At 42.5% G+C, this 26,034-nt stretch overlaps 1 protein-coding gene across 1 annotated transcript; it reads right to left on the minus strand.

Annotated features, from left to right (window-relative positions):
- Nucleotides 1-315: 315 nt before the first annotated feature.
- On the minus strand, nt 316-25,705 carry LOC115167063 (enhancer of mRNA-decapping protein 3). The gene is made up of 7 exons (XM_029721112.1): nt 25,616-25,705; nt 23,277-23,451; nt 22,834-23,027; nt 16,309-16,677; nt 9,632-9,785; nt 4,995-5,212; nt 316-3,777 (listed from the first exon to the last, which is right to left on the minus strand). The coding sequence occupies exons 2-7, from the start codon at nt 23,438-23,440 to the stop codon at nt 3,443-3,445; spliced, it is 1,434 nt and encodes a 477-aa protein (XP_029576972.1). The 5' UTR covers nt 23,441-23,451; nt 25,616-25,705; the 3' UTR covers nt 316-3,442.
- Between the last annotated feature and the right edge of the window lie 329 nt (nt 25,706-26,034).

A 26,034-nucleotide genomic window follows, 5' to 3' on the forward strand; every position in this document is an offset into this window, starting at 1 on the left:
CTTGTTAAATGTTCTCCAAGGCAGTATCAATTCTGATGACTTTTGCCACCTTTGCATGCATTCATCACAAAGCTGCCAGCACTAAGCATAATTAAACATGTCTGGCTTTCCCATTAGAAATGTAAAAAGTAATGTAAATGTAATGTAAAAAGAGAAACAGAGGCAAACTTTTGACATCATCCCAGGACAGCACTGGCTACCTTGTAGCTTCCTCAGGTTGTGGCTACTTAGAACCATCTGGTGGACAACCTGTGAAAATGCATCCTCAGTACCTCGCCAGACAAATAATATGTGAACACAAATCTGACACAAACATGAAGAGTAGCCACATGTCCATTTAATAAACTAAAACACTGTACATTTGCTGCAGCTTCATAAAAAGTGTGACTTGGAGAACTTTAACAACTACTATACACACACATTTTTCCCCTCAAAACAAAATTGTAGCTGTGGTCTGTGGGATAGGCATAACTCAAATAAAATAAAGTGTGCTCTCAAGATTCAATTCCTACAAAAGTAGTGCATGTGGCACATTTTGCCCCCCTGTATTTTCTATATACAAATGGATGAAGTGGTCTTTATTACAACACACAGGTCAACAGAAATTGAAATGGAAGTGTGTTGAAAAAATGAAGCCCTTTAAAAATATATATATTTTCTATGCAGTGTCACATTTAATGTTTATCAGTCATTAATTCTCAAGCTTGATCTCAGTATACAGAACAGTGTCAACTTGGACCAGACCTGCACACAGTTACAAATACTTGTGGTGTCACATGCTACATCTGCCTTGCTGAAATTCCTTTATGATAAAGGATAACGTTTATTATTCCAGTTTACACACCAATTCCTCAAAAAAATAAACTTAAGTAAACAAAATAAAAAAAACCCTGATGAAATCTGTAATATGATCAAACAAAAATGGTTTAGTTCCTCCATCATGACATCATATGAGATTAGCCACTATCCCATTGCTAGCTACCACGAGGACACTTCCCAAAAACAATTACTGTGAGTCCTTAAGAAAATGACTGTAATTAGCTGTGCAAAAACATGGCCTGTTTTCTGGCAAATCTTTTGTAACAATATGACCATAAATCACTTAAAAATAAATCTGTCTGGGCTGGAGTGTCACAACACAAGATCATAATTTCCCAGGGAAATATTTCTGAAAGTAGCACTTTAAAGTGACAAAAAATGTCCTGTAAGACTTCTCACCTCAGCATCCATAACTCTCTGGCACCACATGCAGGAACAGACATTCCTCTCAAAGCTGACAACAGCAGCAGCCTCAAGGAGCCCAACAACTAAGCTAAAATACGTGTTTTGGATGCTCTATAAAGATACATTGTGTTGTTCTATTCTCACATCATAACATGTAGATACTTGCAGTATCTGTAGTTGGCACCTGCAGTGAGACGGCATAAATTTACAAAAATAGGCTACATACACTTGTAATATGTGAGAAAGCTCATTGCGTGACATTGTTGAGCAACATTATCAGAGATAAACAAAAACAAATGAAAACTCAAGAGTCCTACCAGCTAGAACACAATTGGCAACAGATGCCATTGATTCACTGTACTACATGACCTTGAAATGGAGCAACATGAGCTGTATGCACTATTAACAATAGTCTGATTTAGTCATTTGGAAATGTAGAGCAGAGCAGATACACAGACAAGACAGTACTTCCAAGTCATATGAATGTTTGCAAAGTTGTAACCCGATCAATTCAGATCAATCCTCATTGACTACCCATGAAAATAAACATGTGCAAACACACCAATAATTGGATTTAGAATTTAAAAAAAGAATGAAATACAGTTTTCAAGAAAGCAATCGGCCTCAATGCCCTTGGAGAAACATAGCCAAACCTAAATCTAACCCATTCACAAAAGCTCCCTAAAACACAATGTCTGCACTCCATACTAAGACCATACCAAAATGCACCGAGTGTTTGCAAAAATTGCTAATCGTTTGCAAACATAATTCAGACATCCTTGCAAGTACGTGACCAAACAGGTCTGCAATCACAGATCTGTTTACACAACCACAGAACGTCTCACACAAATCCGAGTCTGGCTCAAGCGCATTTAAAGATCCACTTTCAGAATGATTGCAAAAAAAATAATATCCGAGTCTGATCTACCGTAGGCCCCTCTGTTTAGCTGCACATCCAAGGCTTGTGTTCGGAATTGAAATGGCATATTGCCTATACAAATGAAATACAAACCCAATCCTATCAGAAAGTGAATTAAATGGTACAATGGCTACTACTAGGAAAACTAACTTTACATTTTTGTTTCTTGACAAATACTGTAATACTAAGTGTAAACTAAATGGACCTGCTTGGCAAATGACATGTTTACAAAACCTGAAGCAAGAACACAGTCACGGCAGCAGAGGTAGAGCATGTGTACCTTTCTACTGTGTATAGCTACTTAACAGATACATATGCATACCCTTGTAAACTATTATAAGACTGTATGTGGCCTTATCTGACAGGTATCAAACAAAGATATGATTTCATATGAGAAGTGTAAAAGACAGAGAAACTATTTGTTTGTACGGTAACACAAATACACTGAAACAAAAGTGTTGAGCACCACTTTACATCTTTCATTGCAGTGTTGTTAAAAATATAGCCCAGATGCAGCTTAGAAAATATATGCATTCAAACAAATCCAAAACATCTTCCCTATTTATCAAAAAAAGACAAACTCAAACCTCTTCTTCTTAGATAGAGAAAAGAGGACAAACAAATGTGTTTGTTCCGAGTTGATACCAGTGCTAGCTAAATACACATTTAAATTGAAAATCGCAACAATCGATGTTGACCAAAAAGTGTCATTTAAGAAAAACACACCAATTGAATTTAGTGAGAATAAGGGCATTTCAAATAAATATCTCCAATTCAGATCATAGGGCTTTTCCCAGAGAGGCGAGAGAAATTGAGCTCTGCTGTGGGGCACTGGGTCAGCCAGGTCCTGTGCTCTCCAGTCCACACAATCTACAGTAGGAAACAGGAAGTATGTCTCAGGCCCAGGGCTGGTCACACGGTCAGGGTTCATAGATAGAGACTGACTCATAGTGGTTAGTCAGCTCTCTGTAAACATAACATACTCAGACTGGCTGATAGAGGGCAATACACACACATAGCCCTTATCACAAAGCCCAACGGGACAGGAAGCCCTCCTCTTGGAGCTTTACCCTTCTCCCGTGGCACCTCACGGCACGCAATACACTCCCAGGGGTCAACCGGGAGCAAAGGAAAAACATATACCAACCAGCAATACAATTAAGTGCCAATTCTGAAATCCCCCCACAACCTTTTTTCAGAAACTGTACACATCACCCTCTAAGAAGGCCTTCTGTATTTCACTAGAAAGACAACACAATCCTGTGCACAGCCAGGGCTGGAAGGTTGTAGCAGGTCCTGCTATGTAGAGTGTAAAGGAATAACGAATTTGCAGCCGAAGGGTGAATGGTAGTTGATGCCCACTTCCTGGAACACCTGCTTCGGCACCCCGATGTCACACAGGTAGACCCTAGCCTCCCCACCATCCAGAGGCAGGGGCAGGCCCAAAGACAGGGTCCACTTGGCCTCCACGGCCTGCTTCTGGCCACTCACTGGAGGGTCAATGCTGAGCACCGGAGCCCTGTTCTGGTTGGCCCAGTCCGCAGCCGCCAGGTACCAGGCCTGGTCCCTCAAGACGCCATTCTCATGGCTGTCCAGACAGTTGATGACCAGGTCCACTGGGCTGACCGGCAGGTCTGGGAGGAGAGAGAGGGACAGAGATCAGGGCTTGAACTGAAAGCTTCTGAGTAGCTACACCTCCAGCAGAGGGCAACATCGTTTCAGTGTACCGCTGTTAAAAGCAGACAAGCAGCACAGATTTTAGTGTCTAGCTAATTGTGCCTTATGTGTCTAACTATACTGAATGGAAATATAAATGCAACATGTAAAGTGTCGGTCCTATGTTTCATGAGCTGAAAAAAAAGATCCCAGAAATGTTCCCTACACAAAAAAGCTAATTTATCTCAAATTTTGAGCACACATTTGTTTACATCCCCGTTAGTGTGCATTTCTCCTTTGCCAAGAAAATCCATCCACCTGACTGGTGTGGCATATCAAGAAGCTTATTAAACAGCATTATCATTACACAGCTGCACCTTGTGCTGGGGACAATAAAAGGCCACTAAAATGTTGTCACACAACACAATGCCACAGATGTCAAGTTGAGGGAATGTGCAATTGGCATGCTGACTCCAGGAATGTCCACCAGAGCTGTTAACAGAGAATGTAATGTTAATCTCTCTACTATAAACTGCCTCAAATATGTTTAGAGAATTTGGCATGTGGACGAGTGGTTTGCTGATGTCAACGTTGTAAACAGAATGCCTCATGGTGGCGGTGTGGTTATGATATGGGCAGACATAAGCTACGGACAACGAACACAACAGCATTTTATCGATGGCAATTGGAATGGCCAGAGTTACCATGACGAGATACTGAGTCCCATTGTTGTGCCATTCATCCACCGCCATCACCTCATGTTTCAGCATGATAATGCACAGTCCTGGAAGCTGAAAATGCCCCACTTCTTCCATGGCCTGCATACTCAGACAGGTCACCCATGTTTGGGATGCTCTGGACCAGTCATGTGAAATCCATTGACTAGGGCCTAATGAAGTTATTTCAATGAACTGATTTACTTATAAAACTGTAAAATCTTTTAAATTGTTGCATGTTGTATTTATATTTTTGTTCAGTATACAACAGAGGGAACTGTCTACTCTAGATTAGAAAACAATGGTATTTTTATACAGCTCATGCTAACAAAAGAACACACTACAAGGAAGTGGATTCACCATCTTCACTATCTACAGTCCATTTACCTTTCCATCTACAGTCTCATCACATCTAATGATTTCAAAAGCTGATCATATCTGAACAGAGAACAAATCTGGTAGTCAGGATAAGTCGGTACCTTTGATGTTGGCCACCTGCTTGCCGCTGGTCTTGCTGTAGAGGGCGAGCTCGTTGGTGACGGACTCCTGCATCTTGACGAAGTTGGGAAGGAAGAGGATGACCTCCACCTCGTGGTTGGCCAGGTGCCGTCCACAGCTGATGCCCTGGGCCCCCTGGACATGGGGGCCACACAGCAGGGCCACCGTGGGACGCTGGTGATTATTCTTAGGTGTCAGCCTGGGGACATCCAAGAAACATATGTGATTTGGTTGTTGTCTTATTTTGATTTCTTATCAATACAAATAGTACAAGCCAAGGCCTGGGATATGTGATTACTGGTGAATTAGACAAACTTTATTGTCCTCATTGAGATAATTAATTGTGCACAATACAAACATGACTGATGTGAACATCATGATCTGCAGTTTCCACACACTGCAAACAAAGGAGCATTATCATCACCTCAGGACTGCATAGGTAATAAACTGGTTGTTGTGCAAGTGTTTCCCTTTCTTATAAAAACACAACTCTTCAACTACAGCAGAGAAACCAGAGGAAGCCTTTATCTGCAGTCATTGTAATCAAGGTCAGTGGAGCATTGTGTCCTATGTCGATCATAAACACCTCACGCTTTAAATAGGCTGCTACACCTTTCCATGCAAAGTATTGGCTTTCTGTCATGATTAACTGCTAAAGCCACTGCCTATTCATCATAAATATGGTGTTTGCATTGACTGCTTCACACGCACAAAGAGAAAAGCCTAACGCAGAGGGGAAACAGAAGATTCACAGCCTGTCATACATTCTTGACTTAACAGGGAGAATGATTTCTAAATACACTAGATGACAAACAGGGGGGCGCTGTTTTCAAGCCACCGCACTTCCATTTTGGTGCTCCCCAACCATTTTTTTTTATTTACAATGTCATGTCTTTGCAACTCTGCCTAGAAGGCCAGCATCCCGGAGTCGCCTCTTCACTGTTGACGTTGAGACTGGTGTTTTGAGGGTACTATTTTTGCTCTAGGGTACTCAACTAGTCTAAAGGCGGCCAGTTTTATTGCTTCTTTAATCAGAACAACAGTTTTCAGCTGTGCTAACATAACTGCAAAAGGGTTTTCTAATGATCAATTAGCCTTTTAAAATTATAAACTTGGATTAGCTAACACAATGTGCCATTGGAACACAGGAGTGATGGTTGCTGATAATGGGCCTCTGTACGCCAATGTAGTATTCCATACAAAATCTGCCGTTTCCAGCAACAATAGTCATTTACAACATTAACAATGTCAACACTGTACTTCTGACCAATTTTATATTATTTTAATGGACAAAAAAATGTGCTTTTCTTTCAAAAACAAGGACATTTCTATGTCACCCCAAACTTTTGAATATCCAGGAAAACAGAAGTTAAGTAAATAATTCTAAAACCATTCCAAAAATACAATAATGATGCCAATTTGCTAGATAAAGAATGCACAAATATTGTTTCTCACACAAATTTATTGTTGCCCACACAAACATCCCTTATTTATATGATTTATATATGTTTGGTTGTAGGCCCAACTCTTTCAACAACATTTCTGAGTACTCCGTAGGTTTTCATACTTCCCGGGAATGACCAAGTCTGACAAAACGGATAGCTCAGGTCCTTCACTGCTCAAAGCTGTGCTAACTGCATCCTGTGTCGCATGTCGACGTCTCCTCGAAGTTGTAGCAGGTCATCCGTTGTTGGTGGTGGCACTTCAGGGAGTCTTGGATCATCTGATCTCAGTATCATTCACCTTGGTAGCCCCAATCGAGAGCCCAGTGTTCTCAACACTGCTCTCTGGAATTCTGGGCTGTAGTCCTGTGCAGTTTTCAATGTGTAGACACTCCACCTTCAAGACTTGTTATTGTAGAGTCTCCTTTAGCTGAATGATAGAATAATATTTGGTGAGTATTTTGTCTATGGATATTCATTACCATCAGTACAGAACTGTAGCGTGCAACTACAGGCTACAAAACTCTAGATCATCTTTACTCCACACACAAAAACACATACAATGCCCTCCCTCGCCCTCCCTTCAGCAAATCAGACCATAACTCTATCCTCCTGCTTCATGCTTAAATTATTTTTTGCAATTCCTGCCACATCCAACGAGCGTCAGAGCTGGTGTAGTAGGATTCGATCTTCGTCCTGTATTGACAATTTGCCTGTTTGATGATTCGCCAGAGGGCGTAGCGGGATTTCTTATAAACTTCAGGGTTAGTGTACCGCTCCTGGAAAGCGGCAGCTCTAGCCTTTAGCTCAGTGCGGATGTTGCCTGTAATCCTTGGCTTCTAGCTGGGATATGTACGTACAGTCGCTGTGGGGACGACATCATCAATGCACTTAATGAAGCCGGTGACTGATGTGGTAAACTCCTCAATGTCTTCGGATGAGTCCCGGAACCTATTCCAGTCCAAAGTGCTGGCGAAACAGTCCTGTAGCTTAGCATCCGCTTCATCTGTGCACTTTTGTACTGTGCGGCCTCTGTGCACTTGTACTTCGTGTTTGAGTTCTTGCTTGTCAGCAGGAATCAGGAGGATATAGTTATGATCAGATCTTGAGTTTTGTGCCTCTAGTTGCACATGTGATTGGTAGAAATGAGGTAAGATGGCAACTCCCATCCTCGGGGGCCTGATTGGTTTCACACTTTCCCCCAGCCCTATAATAATCACACCTTATTCAACAAATTGCATTCTAAAATAAGGACCATGATTAGTTGATTATTGGAGTCAGGTGTATCAGCTGGGGTTGGAGAAAAAGCGTGTCACCAATCAAGCCCCCGAGGACTGGAGTTGCCCATCCCTGACCTAGATAGACAACCAATAAAACATTCCCCATCAATCCCAATTTGGAATACGATTTTACCATTTGACAACTATGAAAGAATTGCCTTTGATAACCATCAATCTTAGATATTCAGAGTAAATACATTAATTGGAGAAGTAGGCTATTAGACAGAATGAGGACTTAATGTTTCCAGTCATTTCATATAATGTCATGTTACAGTCTTATACACTCAATACATGTGTACATTTTGGGCTGTCTGTTTACATCTCAGCCAGACAGCTCAAACAGGGAATAACTTAGTAACATCTCTATGCAGTAGGATCATGTTGGGCTAGAATGTCATCAATAATCAAAGTAAATCCTGTGCAGTTCATTTTCCTAAACAGCTTAGCTAGATAGATGCATAGCATTAAAATATGGGGAAACAAAATGATGGAACAGACAACCTGGTTAAAAATATTTTGCTAAAGTCTATGCTTACCGATCTGATTCTGCTCCAATACTCAACAATGGTGGGGCTGGAAACAGGCTTGCTAGGTGTTGATGTCGATTTATTCCTTTCATGACTGAAAAATTATATTTCGGGTTCAAAGATATTTTTGAGAGCTTTGACGTCAAGCAATGAAGTCCAGTTCAGATACAACAGCCAACAGGAGACAAAACTAGCTAGTTTTAGAATGTTGTGTTGTACAAAAGCTGACTAAAGACGGGGCATTCAGATCAAGAAGAAGAGACCGTTGCAGTTGATACCGTTTCGTCAGCGAATCTTGGAAAATCCAGCCGACGACATGACAGGTTCTAAAACTAGACCCTTCAGATCAAACAAACCATTGCATTGTGTCTCATCTTGTGTATTTCAAATTAACTTTATGTTCATGGCTATTCCTTGCCAGTAGAGTAGTGTGTGAAATAGCTAGCTAGCTTATATCACAGCGTGACTTTCAGACCACAGAAATATAACACAAGGTCAAGTAACGTTATACACATAATTTAGGTAGCTAGTTAGGACTAACTAGTGAAGCTAAATGTTATATTGAAATGAAAAAAAAACAGCAATGTCAAAGTCAGCAAATAAGCTGCACAAGCTAATACAAACTATTGGATGTGTGGCTTGACAACAATCAAAACAAGTAAACCAAAATAAACACTTGCATACATATTTACAACTAAATATCAAAACCATCATTTCACTTTATATCTAGAAAGATGTATTATCTACCTAGCAATGTCTTACCTTTTCAGCAGAAAAAAATGCAAACTGTGTCAGTTTTGAATCACTTCAACTCTCATTGTTCTCTCCACTGAGTGAACGCAAATCCGAGGTTTACTCTAGTCTTGGTCCGGGCTCAATCATTTTCCCTTTTCTCCTTCAGGCAGGCTAAAGGGGCAATGTTGTTATGATTGCATCACATTGGATGACCACTAGCGACTTATTCAGGAGGACTGCCAATATGGCTTCAAAACCTCTCATCGGCCAATATATAGCATCCGCAATCCAGAGTTTCATTGATCAGTGCCTTACAGGGAGGTTAATTGCCTTTTTAAAACACATTACTACAGTATATCACCACGGCAACAATACAAGAAACAATGAAAAATTGACAAAAACAGGACAAAGACATGTTCGTATAACCCTGGGTCGTGTTCATTAGGGTACACCGTAGCAAAACGCCTTGGAACTGAAAACAAAAACGAACATTTCTTATTGTTCAGATATTGTAGTACCTCCCCATTTCAAACCGTTTTCTTTAATTTCGTGCCTATTGAACACAACTCTGGTATCAATGAAGCCTGTTGCATGTGATGTTACCACAGTAGAGGAAGCCCACCCAGCCACTCACCGGTTGGGGCCCCCCAGTAGAGTGAGGGCCATCTGGCTGGCACACACACCAGTCATCTCCAGCCTCCGCTCCAGAGAAAGGCCATGCCGCTCCGCTGAGGCCAGAAGACACTTGTGAAGCTCGTAGGACACACTGGGGACAACCAGGCCAGAGTCTACAGTCAGAGGAGCGAGAGAGACAACAGGGGAAAATAAACATGTATTAGTTGTTATTGTGCCAGATTATAATATGTAGCTATGAGAAGAGAGAGATTGGAAGTTTAAAAAAGTTCCAGATTTTCCCCAAAAATATATGGAAATGGTACTTAAAATATAACTGTATAGAATCCTCATAATCAGTGTGACTGGACATTATCAAAAAGAACTACAAGGCCTAATTCACCAACAGCATGAACTTTCACGATGAGGACACACACACACAGGAACTCTTCATGGAGTAGGAGTTCATGTATAAGCAGAACATCCCCTCACACGAGGAGCCAGTTCCCTTGGGAAAGCCTCTTCCCTTGACCTGATCTCTTTCCAATCACGGAGGGAAGATTCCCTTCTTCCTCTCTCATTTGTCACCGTTGTCCGCCGCAACAACAAAGAGAGTGTCATATTTTGTAAAGGGCTGCCAAACATGAGGATGCAAACTGAACGGCCTCTCCTAGCTATCCCCTGCGGTCTTCTGGAGGGGCTGGGTTCACACGCTCCAGCTCATCCCTGCTGAGCTCCCTCAGCATCCCCATAACCAGAGCTTTGGGCTGAGAAAGACACCGGCGGCAGCTCCCCGGGCCCACACACACTACCGCCACACCTCACAGAGGACTCCACCAAAACATAAGGGTACCATGACAAAGGGGAAACTTGAAAACAGGTGGTTAAGGTGTACTGGTTGGTACACCCATGTGCCAATGAAGATGGCTAGTGTGTGTGGGAGTGTTGCAGCTTGACTTCTTGAGTGAATACTCAGTTCCAGGACCACCCACACACACACAGTACCCGTCAAAGGTTTGGACACACCTACTCATTCAAGGTTTTTCTTTATTTTTACTATTTTCTACATTGTAGAATAATAGTGGAGATAAAAACTATGAATTAGCAAACATTTCAAAAAACCTGTTTTGGCTTTGTCATTGTGGGGTACTGTGTGTAGACTGATGAGGGTAAAAAAATATTTAATCAATCAGTTTTAGAATAAGGCTGTAACGTAACAAAATGAGGAAAAAGTCAAGGGGTTAGAATACCTTCCGAATGCACTGTGTGTGTGTATGTACCTACAGTTGAAGTCGGAAGTTTACATACACCTCAGCCAAATATATTTAAACTCATTTTCTTGCAATTCCTGACATTTAATCCCAGTAAAAACGCGCCGTCTTAGGTCAGTTAGGGTCACCACTTTATTTTAAGAACGTGAAATGTCAGAATAATAGTAGAGAGAATGATTTATTTCAGCTTTTATTTCTTTCATCATATTCCCAGTGGGTCAAAAGTTTACATACACTCAATTAGTATTTGGTAGCATTGCCTTTAAATTGTTTAACTTGGGTCAAACGTTTCAGGTAGCCTTCCAACAATAAGTTGGGTAAATTTTGGCCCATTCCTCCTAACGGAGCTGGTGTAACTGAGTCAGGTTTGTAGGCCTCCTTGCTCACACACGCTTTTTCAGTTCTGCCCAAACATTTTCTATAGGATTGAGGTCAGGACTTTGTGATGGCCACTCCAATACCTTGACTTTATTGTCCTTAAGCCATTTTGTCACAACTTTGGAAGTATGCTTGGGGTCATTGTCCATTTGCAAGACCCATTTGCGACCAAGCTTTAACTTCCTGACTGATGTCTTGAGATGTTGCTTCAATATATCCACATAATTTCCCTGCATCATGATCCCATCTATTTTGTGAAGTGCACCAGTCCCTCCTGCAGCAAAGCCCCCCCCCCCCCAACATGATGCTCCCACCCCTGTGCTTCACGGTTGGGATGGTGTCCTTCAGCTTGCAAACCTCCCCCTTTTTCCTCCAAACATAATGATGGTCATTATGGCCAAACAGTTCTATTTTTGTTTCATCAGACCAGAGGACATTTCTCCAAAAAGTACCATCTTTGTCTCCATGTGCAGTTGCAAACCGTAGTCTGGCTTTTTTATGGCGGTTTCGGAGCAGTGGCTTCTTCCTTGCTGAGCGGCCTTTCAGGTTATCTCGATATAGACACATTTTACTGTGGAAATAGATAGTTTTGTACCTTTTTCTTCCAGCATCTTCACAACGTCCTTTGCTGTTGTTCTGGGATTGATTTGCACTTTCCCACCAAAGTACGTTCATCTCTAGGAGACAGAACGTGTCTCCTTCCTGAGCGGTATGATGGCTGCGTGGTCCCATGGTGTTTATACTTGTGTACTATTGTTTGTACAGATGAACGTGGTACCTTCAGGCGTGTGGAAATTGCTCCCAAGGATGAACCAGACTTGTGGAGGTCTACAATTTTTTTTCTGAGGTCTTGGCTGATTTCTTTTGATTTTCCTATGATGTCACGCAAAGAGGCACTGAGTTTGAAGGCAGGCCTTGAAATACATCCACAGGTACACCTCCAATTGACTCAAATTATGTCAATTAGCCTGTTAGAAACTTCTAAAGCTGTGACATTTTCTGGAATTTTCCAAGCTGTTTAAAGGCACAATCAACTTAGTGTATGTAAACTTCTGACCCACTGCGCGGCTCAATATCCCTTTGATAGTGAAGCAGGTAAGACCTTAATGGCCTGTTCCAAAGCGCTGGCCTGGCATTTGAGTGCTCAGCGTGGCCTCCCTCCTCATGTATTATGTGCATGCAGGCACGCATGCAGTTATCAGAAACACACAGGCATATCACTCAAGGCAGAACACACGCAGTCTGACATGCAAGCAAACACACACCTGCAAGCAGCAGATAGACGGATGTCGTGCCTGGGTGAAATTAACCTTATCTCTTCCCTGTCCGTATCTCCACATCCCTCCCACTGTTCCAGTACAAAGACAGGTAATATGTTACAGTGGTGTGGGAGAAACCCAGTCTACTCTGCTGCAGCGTTCCTCGGACAATCACGTGAGCGAAAAGCACACAGCAAAGTTAACTGCTCCTTGTCATGCAACCTGCCACTGAGGAGAAGGAAAGGGAGAGGAGGGAGTGGCACTATGATCTAATTGCTTTTTGACCATCCCGCCAGCTAGGTGTGTTTGTAAAGAATTCCCCTGCTACAGCCTCCCACCCCGATCCACACACACACACACACACACACACAATGCTCTACTGGGTAGCCAGGAGCACGCAGCTGCAGTAAAATAAACTGAGCTGGAAGCAATCCTTCAAGCATGACAACGAGAACGTCAAAGCTGAAATCAATACACACATGCAGGCAGGAAGCGGGCCATGGGTGATTATGGCTGGCGCTGAGAGAGGGAGGGGGGAGAGAGAGAGAACAAGGAGTGAGGTTCCACAAGGCTCCTCCAGACTACAGGCCTGTTACTGCTGCAGTACCAAGGGGCTGCGAGCCTCTAACACTCCAGACGCTCCATAACCTCAGCCCTCATAACTATGATTAATGCAGGTCAATTGATTAGAAAGTTCCATTTGAGAGCCTCCCGAGTGGCACAGCGGTCTAAGGCACTGCATCCCTGGCTGTGTCACAACCGGGAGTCCCATAGGGCAGCACACAATTGGCCCAGCGTCGTCCGGGTTAGGGGAGGGTTTGGCCAGGGGGCTTTACTTGGCTCTAGAGACTCCTTGTGGCGGGCCGGGCGCCTGCAGGCTGACTTTGGTCGTCAGTTGAACAGTGTTTCCTCTGACACATTGCCTTGACTGGCTTCCGGGTTAAGCGGGGGGGGGGGGTTAAGTTTGGCGGGACATGTTTCGGAGGATGCACGACTCGACCTTCGCCTCTCGAGCCCGTTGGGGAGTTGCAGCGATGAGACAAGATTGAAATTGGGGAGAAAAAGGGGTACAAAAATGTAAATAAAAGTTCCATTTGCTCTCATGCCACCGGACCAGGGGAATCAATAGTTGTGAATAACACTTGTCCTCAGCTCTCGCTCTCTCTCCTGTCACTCTCTCCATCAAAGGTAGTTTACAGGGCAGTGATTTGATTTGTTCTGTGGCTTTAGTGTGTTTGCAGTGAAGAGATTTGAGTACATGTGTAGCAGTGGATGCTGCTGAGGGGAGGAAGGCTCATAATAATGTCTGGAACGGAGCAAACTGAATGTGTTTGATGTTGTTGATACCTTTCCACTTTTTCCATTCCAGCCATTACCACGAGCCCGTCCTCCCCAATTAAGGTGCCAATGTGTAGATGGAGTGGTTTAACACACATAGGAATTAGCAAAGTAGAGTAGGCCTATGCCTTTTCCACCAAAACGGAATAATAAGGCCAATGATGCACCACACACATAGCCCTTACAGACTTGTCTACGTGCAGACAGACAATATGTTATGCCAACGCCAAACCATTGTTTTCCTAGCCCCTTTTCTGTTGTCTCATGTTGTTGATTTAAATGTTTACAGTGGATAGGAATGGATTCGGGTGAGAGCAGCCTGGAGTAGGGTAAGGGTTTGTTCCACATAGTGTGGTTGCATCCCAAATGGCACCCTATTCCCTATGGGCCCTTAGCAAAAGTAGTGCACTATATAGGGAGCCATTTGAGTGGTAACCTGTGTGTGACTATGAGAGGTGCTGTTTATGTAAAGCTCAGAGCGGTCTGATAATTACAAGGTACAGAGGATGGGGCTTAGCATGACAGCATTCAGGCAGAAAGAGGCAGAGGTAGCAGACCTGCCCAGCCCGTTCTGTAAAAAGAGAAAAGCGTCCACATTCAGCTCCCAGTTCTCAGCACCAGGGGCAAGGCTTTTAATGGCCGCCTGGCCCGCATTGTCATCATAGTCACCGCACTGCTGTCGCCATGATAACGCTGGCTGGCGGCCATGTTAGGCTACTTAGAAAAAAGTGCCAATGTCATTACCCTTTCTAAGAAGTGTTGCACATTTCACATACCTGTATGTCGGTACAGTGTGTACTGTAGTGTAGCGGGCTATTTGAGGCTAGGGCTCACATTCATGTAGTGAGTCATTTCATGTAGTGATTTAAGTTATCCAGCGAGGTGTATCAGTGTAGTATCTTTGTCTGGGAGTATTTAGTCAGCTGGCAACAGAAGCACAACACTCCTATCTCCATGGGGGCACAGAATGCATTCTATGACTAATAGCGATGGTATTGGCATCGCTATCCTTTTTTCCTAATGAGATAGCGAGCATGTGCTTGTGCTTCACTTAGACCTATATCACTTTATGCCAACACCAGAAACCAGATTTGACTGGTACTGATCCCCTATCCCTACAGCGTAGTGATTGGTCCAGCAGAGCCAGAGTGACAGGTGTTGCTCTTCTTGTCACACCCTGGAATCCAGGCCAGGGGCCTAGCATAGTGTGCCATTCACTTATCTCCTGTATGAAACCAATTATGTAACACACTTATAAAGAGTGTTGTTGAGGTGTGGGAGAGCGGCTCCTCTTCCCAGAGACGGACTGGGACTGCATGGTGTGGTGGGGCAGTGAGCTCAAAGCTCAAAAGTCACCTGCTGCCTCAATCAAAAGAGTAACCAGAGTTGGATCCCAGCCAGCCCAGCACATTGCGGAAGTGGGAGGCGGCCCTCTCTGGCCTATAGGAGACAGTCAAACCCACACCCAGCAAAGAGTTTCAGTGTTGCGTCACAGAAGCACAAGAGGTAGGCCTATATTAGACCCACACTGTCACTCTGAGAACTTATACTATTTCTGTCTAAAGTCAACACTGACATGGATGGGGAATTCAACTAGTTTACAAAGTAAACACTACAATCATTATCACCGGTCTGCAAGACACGCATGCAACAGAAAACATCCTGAGGGTAGAACTTGTTGTGTCGGTCATCAATTCTTTTAATTTTCACCAGATACAGAGTCAAAAAATATATATTTTTAATGGTAAATCTCTATTCTCTGGTTGAATGGGTAACCAGTCTACAGAGGTTTTCCCATCTTTGAGCTACATGAAAAACATTCTAGTATCTTGAAGGAGAGAAAAACAAACAAGAGTCTGTATGGACAGAGAAGAATAGCTCATTAGAGCTGTGTGTGTGTGTACGGTGGGTGTGTCACTCCTTAGGGAGAAGCCAGCAGTGATTACTGAGAGGGAGAGGCTCAGCCTCTTCACCACACGCTGAACACGGGCTGGGCTGTGACCGGAACCTATATCTCTCTCCCATCACATCTCCAGCCCGATGGTCTTCACTGAGAATACCGACATTGTTGTAATTCCTCACAGTTGCGTCCGATTACTGGGTATTTTTATTTCTTGCTTGTTAGTTTAAGGCCTGTTTTAGAGCTGTACACAATGTCCTGTCTCTCCACTAGTCTGGCTCGCTTAGCCAAACCCATGGGTCTACTGTAGCCTCAATAGATCCAGCGGCTGGGGTGAGACACACTCAGGGCCTAAGGGCACTGGCAGGCAGGCCTCTGGAAGTGAATGTGTGATGACAGATGTGAATGGCGAGTGCTCTATCTGTCTAACCCTCAGGGCAGCAGGTTTCTAGATGTGTGATATATATGTGAATGGAGGAGGGCTCTCTCTCTCTCTCTCTCTCTCTCTCTCTCAATGGATCCAATGGAGGGTGTTGTGTTCTCTCTCTCTTACCAGTGCAGTACTCCTTGCCCCCGTGTTGTGGGACCGTGATCTGCCGGTAGACGACTGGTTTGACCTCCAGGATGTTCTCATCGTGACGGTAACGTGTGGGTGTACCGCGTTCACCACCGGGCGTACCACGGTAACGTGCCCCATTGCAATCTGTGCCGTCAATCTGCGAGAACACGGCTGCCTTGTCGAACAGTGCCAGGTTCGCCTCAAAGTCAAAGTCTGTGTCCATACCCTCGTCCATGTCAGCACCAAAACACTCGTCGTCCCTGAGCCTCAACTGCCCTCCACCTCCTCCTCCTCCGTTCTTCACTCCGTTCTTCTTCGGCGTGGCCTGGTTTGGCCCTCGGTTACTAGATGATGCTGGAGGACCTGAAGAACATAAATCAAGACATTAGGACGATTTATTCGGATTTCTTTTTACAGTACATATTTTTATTTTTATCTAACCTTTATTTAACTAGGCAAGTCAGTTAAGAACAAATTCTTATTTACAATGACGGCCTAACAGTGGGTTAACTGCCTTGTTCAGGGGCAGAATGACAGATGTTTACCTTGTCAGCTCAGGGATTCGATCTCGCAACCTTTCGGTTACTGGCCCAACGCTCTAACCTCCAGGCTACCTGCCGCCCCTATAGCCTGACTAGCAATTATGGTGCAAAAGCCCAAAATCCCAGTTAAAAGGACTGGAGTCCATTAATATCTGTCTGGACTCCAGTCTGCTCTCTATGGCGTCCTCAATACTGATCTTATCCTATGGCTGTATCAGGAGCTACAGTTATATAACAAGCAACATCAATAGCACATTAATAACACAGGCTAGTAGTTTTCTATCAACACACAATCCTCAACACACAACGTTTAGATACATGCATGGCGCACTAACAAATCAAAAAGAACCAACTGGAAAAAAAATAACTGGAAAAACCGGGTGTTCAACCCTAACCGTGATGAGGTCTCACGCTAACCTAGAGAGAGAGAGGCACAGCCGCACGCAAGTGTCACTCTGACAGCTAGGTACTTTAGGCTCTCACGCAAGATACACACCAAGACTCTCAGTCAAGTCACGTACACACTACTGTTGTCACAATGGCGTTGTCACCCAATCACACCAACTGATCTGAGACCTGCTACTATATCAATGTATTTTCGACAATGGAGAGGAGTGAGGGACTGCTTAACAAAAAAATCTGTTCATATGTGTGCATTAGCTTTTCAACATAGGCAAACATTTTACAATGAGACCGCACAGAGTATAATTACCTTCAGGTCTATTGTAAATCTCTGTGAATCAGATGCCTGAATGCACTGGGCAACGCTCCAAGTCAAGCAGAGAATAATGAACACCAAGTTAGTACTAGTGTCTGATAGAATTGATGTGAAAATGTGGAGAGGTGTAAGAATCTTAGGTTCAATGACAGCTGAAATACTTGAACAAAACATGAATTTGAGCCATGTGAAAAATCATTGACTGAAACTACACGGTGAACTACATTTCACAGAATGATTAAACATGACCCATATCTAAGTTACACACGTTACAAGCAAATGTTGTCCAATACTCTTACAGAAAAATGAATCACTATGACACCGGTGAGATAAACACACAGGAGCTAAACTGCAGTGAGTGACAGTGTGCTGTGACAGCGTGTGAGGCTTGTCAACATGTTGCTGTGTTGTGTGGAGGGAAATGTGTTAACATGCAAGGTAAGACTGACAGAAGGAAAACAATGTCAGTCAGCCGCAACAACTCCCTCTGTATGTGTGTGTGTGTGAGAGACAGTCCAATTTTGTTATTTTACCTTTATTTAATTAGGCAAGTCAGTTTTGAACAAATTCTTATTTTCAATGACGGCCTAGGAACAGTGGGTTAACTGCCATGTTCAAGGGCAGAACGACAGATTTGTACCTTGTCAGCTCGGGGATTCGATCTTGCAACCTTTCGGTTTCTAGTACAACGCTCTAACCACTAGGCTACCTGCCGCCCCAATCAAGAACAGGAAGGAAGAGCTTTACTGTACAATTAATGTATGTACCAGGAGCACAGGACAAACAAAGGACTAAGCTGATAGCATGTATAGGAACATTTTTATATGCAAAAAATAAATAAAAAAGCAATTTTTCCCCCCCCAATTATACTCTTAACAAGGTCTGTTTGGATCCAAGATAATCCACTCGATTTGCAGAGGACTATGCATCCTTCATTTCATTCCTACATTCCCATCCTAAATCTCCCAGCAAGATTAATGTCAGATAATTAGAAATCATTTGTATAGCCCATGATCTTGTATAAGTAGTCCGTAACCCCACCTCCCTTTCTTTCTATGGCCCCCTGCTAAGGGGCTGGTTAGGGGCATGGCATTGCGTGTGAAAGGGTCAGCCCAACCCCTGCCACTCAGCACTTTGGTCTCATGCAATTTGTGCATTAGCTCCCTTGGCTGTTGGCCCAAGAATCTGGAGATTAAAATAAAAAATCCAAAAGGTAAACAGTGCTTCCACAATTGATATGGCCTGGCCCCTTCCAAGCGCACTGCCACTGGGACAACATGGCTTCCTGTGGTGGGGGGGGGGGGGGTTCCTGTGCTGAGCAGGAGAGAGGGAGGGAGAGGAGACGGAGAACAGAAGGGCACTAAGGCACGTAAGCCAGGCCTTGCATAACCTCCTCTTTAGGAGCAGACACAGCGAGGGGGGAATGTTTATTGATCTTAGTCACACACGTATTGTAAAGAGGAACTTTGGTACAAGCCTTCAGCACGCTATGGGAATCTGGGGAAGTCACAGCATTGCAAACAGTGCCTGGCTGCTTCCACGCTCAGTAAGTAGTAACCTGGTGACACCATAGACTCGAGGAAAGGACATCGGTTCACCAGACAGACAGAAATAAACTAGACTGATTAAGCAGATAACTACTACGTAGTAGTTATTTTAAAAGGGTTACTGCTTTATGGATTGTGGTTATTATACCTGGCAGAAATGATTAAAAAAGTATTCTAATAGTACATCCGAGGTTAATCATTTACTAAAACATGTGCCAAAACACTGCAGGGATTTCTGTGTCTGATAAACAGAAATAACAGAGCAGGGACCAAACAAAAGAAACAGAAGCCCTTAATGTATGAATGTGCCGGTCAGGTAAAACATAGTGTAACCTTTCCCTTCCTACCCACAGATCCTAGGTGTCTCTCAGAAAAGACAAGTGCATAAATGTTACTATGATCAAAAACAGAAAAAATGCCAGGTGAAGCAATGTGTTGGCTCAGCTTCAATGACTGCTGACAAACTGTGCAGAGCCTAGAGATTAGGGAGTGGATTTACATGTGACACTGATACTTGTAGTTTCACATTTCCTCCTGTCACTGAATAAGGAAAAGATCAACAATGAGAACCTTCTGCTCTATAATCACAGTCAGATAGCGGGAAATATGTTCATGACTGTGCTTAAACTGTCTTATGTAAACATGTCATAATTGAGAAATAGCCTTGTTCCCAATGTGATAATGTGTTGAGTGTACTTTCTAAATGGGACTAACTGTTACGGTTGGCACCAAATTTAATGAGTAAACACATGAAGGGGCTAAATATAGTGCAGGTCAAATGTATTAGCCTACATCTAGCACACATAAGCAACAGAGGCAGAGATAAAAGGTTATGTAGTCATTGAGTGTGATGGTTAAATAAAAAGGTTAAATAAATGGTGTAAGATTCTGATGCAATAAATAGCTCGTTCAGAAAGTATTCAGACCCCTTAACTTTTCCCACATTTTGTTACGTTACTAGGGCTGTGGCGGTCACGAAATTTCGTCAACCAGTGATTGTCAAGCAAATAACTGGTCGGTCTCATGTTAATTGACCATTAATTAAACACATTTAGCATCTCCTGGCTTCCACACATAGCCTACAAGCCACCGATGCAGACCTTTGGAACATCTATACTACAAAAAGTCTAATAAATTCATGTAATATAGCATACACCATCACAATAAATCTATTATTTATTTTAGACAGGTCTAAAGAAGCATGATATGAAGAACAGAATAGCACACTGAGTTGTCCTTATGTTAGGCCTTGATCTGGCTATGCCAAATAGCTGTGGGCTACACTAATTCATTTAGCAACAAGATTTGCTTAGAATTCTGTGGCATTATTTTATAGTATGAAGAATACAATTGAACAAAATATAAATATTTTCGCCAAACAATTTGAGGGACTGCGCACGTGCGGTTATTCTGTGTTGAGCGGTTAACAAAGAAATAGGTACTCCTATATGCTTAATTTAGAGATATTAATGTAACTTTAGTTGTTCTACAAACGTTGGGGTATATGTTTAGATTTTTATTACATTATAAGGCTGCTTGATGCGGCTAATGATGATTTGAAAAAAGTTGATTGAAAGGCATAAGCTCTGCTTTGTTTTTTCGCAGGCTGTACACACTTCATTAGTCTCTCATTCACAATTTGACAAGCACTTGATAATGCCTAAAATGTCATGGCAGCATCCCCTTTGTGGCCGTAATGCACCCTAAAAAAATGCATGCCTTTTGCGGCCAGTGGCCAGTGTGCCCTTCTCCCATCACGTGAACGGTTATTTCACACAGGCTACAAGTGAAGACAGACACCGGGGACGCAACTGCGCGCGTCCTTATCCAATTCCGAGGTGCGTATTGAAGATTTTGGAAGAACTGTCCACATTTACTTTTCGTCAGCCAACAAGAGGAGTAGGCATAACGAACAGCAAAAGCACGAGCCTATGTCAATCTACTATCCCCCATAGTACAAAAGTCAACCTATTCTATTCTGTGTGAGAAATAAATATGGTAAGCGAGTCTATAGGCCTAGCATACAGAAAGCTGATGGGATCCTCCTCTTTTAAGTAGAGGCCATCACTCTGTTTTCTCACGCAATTGCATAGCCTATCAAAATGTTGCGCAACATGAGCTCATGGCCTCTAATGAAGTGTTTGATTAGATTTTCGAATACATTTGCATCGATGTCAGAGTGATTAGAGGGACAATAAAGTGCTGAGTACCAGGTAGTTAGCAAGTTTGGTAGGCTACTAATGACCATCAGCAGCATTAGAGCTTGGAGAAGCCTAATTACCATGACTCGTGAACATCGGTGTGACGGTAATACGGTCACCGCAACAGCCCTATATGTTACAGCCTTATTCTAAAATAGATTACATTTATTTTTTTCATCAGCAATCTACACACAATACCCCATAATGACAAAGCAAAAACTATTTTTTTTGCACATTTATTATAAATAAAAAAACTGAAATATTACATTTACATAAGTATTCAGACCCTTTACTCACCGATTACACCGATTACCGATTACAGTCTTCTTGGGTATGACGCTACAAGCTTGGTACACCTGAATTTGGTGAGTTTCTTCCATTCTTCTCTGCAGATCCTCTCAAGCTCCGTCAGGTTGGATGGGGAGCGTTGCTGCACAGCTATTTTCAGGTCTCTCCAGAGATGTTTGATCGGGTTCAAGTCCAGGCTCTGGCTGGGCCACTCAAGAACATTCAGAGACTTGTCCCAAAGCCACTCCAGCGTTGTCTTGGCTGTGTGCTTAGGGTTGTTGGAAGGTGAACCTTCACCCCAGTCTGAGGTCCTGAGTGCTCTGGAGCAGGTTTTCTTCAAGGATCTGTCTGTACTTTGCTCTGTTCATCTTTTCCTCGATCCTGACTAGTCTCCCAGTCACTGACACTGAAAAACATGCTTCACCGTAGGGATGGTGCCAGGTTTCCTCTAGAAGTGACGATTGACATTCAAGCCAAAGAGTTCACTCTTGGTTTCTTCAGGCCAGAGAGTTTTGTTTTGTTTCTCATGGTCTGAGTCCTTTTGGCAAACTCCAAGTGGGCTGTCATGTGCCTTTTACTGAGGAGTGGCTTCCGTCTGGCCACTCTACCATAAAGGCCTGATTGGTGGAGTGCTGCAGAGATGGTTGTCCTTCTGGAAGTTTCTCCCATCTCCACAGAGGAACTCTGGAGCTCTATCAGAGTGACCATCGGGCTCTTGGTCACCTCCCTGACCAAGGCCCTTCTCCCCCAATTGCTCAGTTTAGACAGGGGGAAGATCAATGGAAACAATTTCGAGTCTCATAGCAAAGTGTCTGAATACTTAAATAAGGTATCTGTTTTTTATTTTTAATACATTTGCAAAAATTTCTAAAAACCTGTTTTTGCTTTGGCATTATGGGGTATTGTGTGTAGATTGATGAGGAAAACATTTAATTTAATCTGGAAAAAGTCAAGGGTTCTGAATACTTTCCGATTGCACTGTACATAAGAAGGCAGGCTGTGGCCATTGTAGAACACGGTGAAGCCGCCCATGGCCTATTGAAATGCACTCAGTTAGACAGCACTCTTTGTGGCTTCTGGAGAACTGCTGATAGAAGATGGTGTTCAACTACCACTGTATAAAAAGTCCCCCAGCCCAATTGTTGTTACCTGAAGGGACGTTGCATCGGGGCCTTGCAACCAGTTTGAAAAATAAATCTCCCAAAATAGTCCTCTCATCTCACCTTTGCGTAAAATGGTAATAGGAGCGGTGGTGGAATGGGTGTTGTTGGCAGGGTAACCACCTCTGCTATTCTGACCACTCTGCCCTGAAGATTTGACGCCTGGATCAGGCAAGACCCCATGTCCAGCACTGGCTCTGCAGCCACCACTTTGAGTTTGGATATCCAGGAACTTGAGCTCTTTGATGTCCATAGCACTGCACAGAATGTAAACATTGATATGTTAGACATGTTAACATCAGATTGCTTAAAACAAAATAAGTAGGCCCCTATGTATTGTGAAATAACTAGAGCAATGCACAGAATGTAACTAGTATGTCTGTAGCCTGAGTCTCAGATCTGTTTGTGCCGTCTTGCCAAATCCTATGTCATTGTCACCGCAAATTATTTCCTGAAATCTGTGACGCAGGCTAATCTTTCTGTACTTCACCATGTGAAAGCCTTACCTGAAGGTGACCTCAGGGACAGGGCACCTGACCCCATTGTGGAAAGGTTGTCGGAGAGAGATGGTCTGACTAGTCTGGTCCACAGATGACACTTCTCCCTGGTACATGCCCAGGGTTGGTCCACAGTTTATTGACACCTGACTGCCCAACCAGTCTGCAGCCATTCTCTCTGGATCTAGGCATATATGGAAGACAGAGAACAACTTCACAAATACGTAATAGCTTTCTGATTAATGGGACATTAATGGTGTAAAACTGTTATGTTTGAGCTACAAAACAAGTTGGATGATATGTATAAACTGAAAGCAGAGGGAGCCTTTGTCAGATTTAGGAAGAAGTGGCTAGAGGAGGGTGAACAAAATCAATTTTATTTTTCAGGTTAGAAAAATACCACTCTAAAAATAATACAATTCAACAATTAAATATTAATGGTCTCATCACAGATGATCCCAAATTAATCTCTAACTTTAGTTGCAACTTCTACAGGAATGTATATAGTTCTAAGTATTGTAAGGTTTCCTCAACTCTTTCCTTTGACTCTCTGGGGGATGTGAAATCAATTGGGGAGGCTGAGAGGGAACAGTTTGATGACCCTATTATAGTTGAAGAGATCATTTATTCTATCATCTATTCTAAGTCTCCTGGGATTGATGGTATATCTGCTGAGTTTTACAAAACTTTTTCTCAACAGTTGGCCCCATTTCTGTTGGAGGTCTTTTCTGAAAGCATTACAAATAATTATCTCTCCCAGTTTGACTCAAGGTCTGATTACATTAATACCTAAGCCCAAGAAAGACTTGCTTCTACTCAATAATTGGCATCCAATCTGTCTGCTCAATAATGACTACAAAATATTTGCCTCTATACTTGCAAAAAGAATGAAGGAAGTATTGGACTCAATTATAGAAGAGACCCAATCTTGCTTCATGAGGAATAGACATATCTAATAATATCCGACTGGTGTTAGACCTTATTGACTATTCTGATTTAATCTTCGAAGATAGTTTTACTGTCTTCTTAGACTTTTATAAAGCCTTCAATACAGTGGAACATGAGTTTCTATATCTCTCCCTTGAGAAATTTTGTTTTGGGGAATTATTTTGTAGTACTATTAACTCTTTATATGAATGGGAACAGTTCAATTAAATTAAAGCATGGTACTTCGCCAAGATTTGATTTGAAAAAAGGGATTAGGCAAGGTTGCCCAATTTCACCTTACCTCTTACTGCTTGCAACCGAACTTCTTACAAGTTCTGTTAAACCAGCAATATAAAAGGGATCTCTATTACAGAGATATTATCATAAGTCAACTTGCAGATGACACAAACCTCTTTTTGAAAGATGCTGACCAGATTCCTAGAGCAGTCAATGTGATAAATATATTTTCCAAAGCATCTGGTCTTTGCCTTAACCTTAATAAGTGTGAATTGTTTGCTGTTAAAGACTGTGTGATACCCTCTATATGCAATATTCCAGTCAAGGAAAAAGTAACATACCTTGGGATTACCATATCTAAGGATCAACAGTAAATATGCTCATTAAATGTTATACCTATTATTGAAAAAAACTAAAAGAAGTTGAACCATTGGTTGCAGAGGGATTTATCCTTGAAAGGTCGAGTATTGCTTTCTAAAGCTGAAGGTATCGCCAGACTTACTTATGCAGCCCAGTCCCTATATATTGACAACAAAATAGGTAAAGCGGTTGACCAGGTGCTTTTCAACTTCATCTGGAAAAATCGTACACATTATATTAGGAAATCTGTCGTTATGAACTCATATGGATATGGTGGTCTCAATTTTTTAATTGTTTTTATTTTCCTACTTTTGAATAATACTTTTAAGATACATTGGGCTAAACATTTTTTAAAGAATCCAACTAATGGTGTAAAACAGTCTAAGGAATTAGTTACGGGTCTAAAATATGAGTTCCATTGGCTATACAATGGGCTAACAGCGGGGGGTAACCACAGCCCTTTGTAAATTACTACTAGCTACTCACTCATCACTTACCTACTCTGGCAATTACGCCGTTAGTTAGTTAGCTAGCAAACAAGCTGGCAATGTAGCTGTCAAATACCCTAGTTAGCTGTCACTGTGTTAAATCGGTATCTAGCTAGCTAACCAAATAACGCAACTAGCTAGCTGTTCCATTAGAAAAGATGGCTAGCTAACTAAATAGCTAGCTACTGCCAAATTGTTGTGAACGCTAACGTTAACTAGATAACGTTAGCGTAGCTAAATCAGAGATCATGGCTAACGTCGGTTATTAATATATCCATCCTCTCTACCCTTTTGTTATTCATTAAACGCTGTCAGGTAAAATTGAAAATTATATACCTTGTTTTTGTGTATGATAGAGTTTTTGTGATGAGTTTGCTAACAACACTTTCTGAACTCGAAGAATCTGTGTCGTTTCCTGGTTACAACGTCACTTCCTTCTCTTTCCCCACCAGCGTTCATTGATTGTTTATGCAGGGGGCACCAATGAGGCCACATGTTGCTGCAAAGGTTTAAGGTAAATGCAATGATGATAAAAAGTTAGGGCATTATTTACAATGCCAACAAAGGTTGTTTTAAATCATTGCACCAATGGCAAGTTTATAGCTTATTTACTCATGAAAATGTGCTCAGTTTGTGTGCTGATTGTTTCTGTAGTAGAAGTCCAAGTCTTTTACACAGGTAAGTGATGATATCCAACCCTATCTTATCTAGCTAGTAGTGTTACAGATTTACTCTTTGATCAGCCAAATACCGAC

Source organism: Salmo trutta, chromosome 29 (genome assembly GCF_901001165.1).
Source record: "Salmo trutta chromosome 29, fSalTru1.1, whole genome shotgun sequence".
NCBI classification, from domain to species: domain Eukaryota; kingdom Metazoa; phylum Chordata; class Actinopteri; order Salmoniformes; family Salmonidae; genus Salmo; species Salmo trutta.

Bases quoted from the DNA above. Each gene is read 5' to 3' on its own strand.
- LOC115167063 (XM_029721112.1), bottom strand. From the start codon at position 23,440: ATGGCTGCAGACTGGTTGGGCAGTCAGGTGTCAATAAACTGTGGACCA. The intron at 16,678-22,833 runs GTGAGATGAGAG...TATGTTCTTCAG, and splicing joins TATTACCATTTTACGCAAAG to GTCCTCCAGCATCATCTAGT. The intron at 3,778-4,994 runs GTACCGACTTAT...CTCTCCTCCCAG, and splicing joins GCAGGTGGCCAACATCAAAG to ACCTGCCGGTCAGCCCAGTG.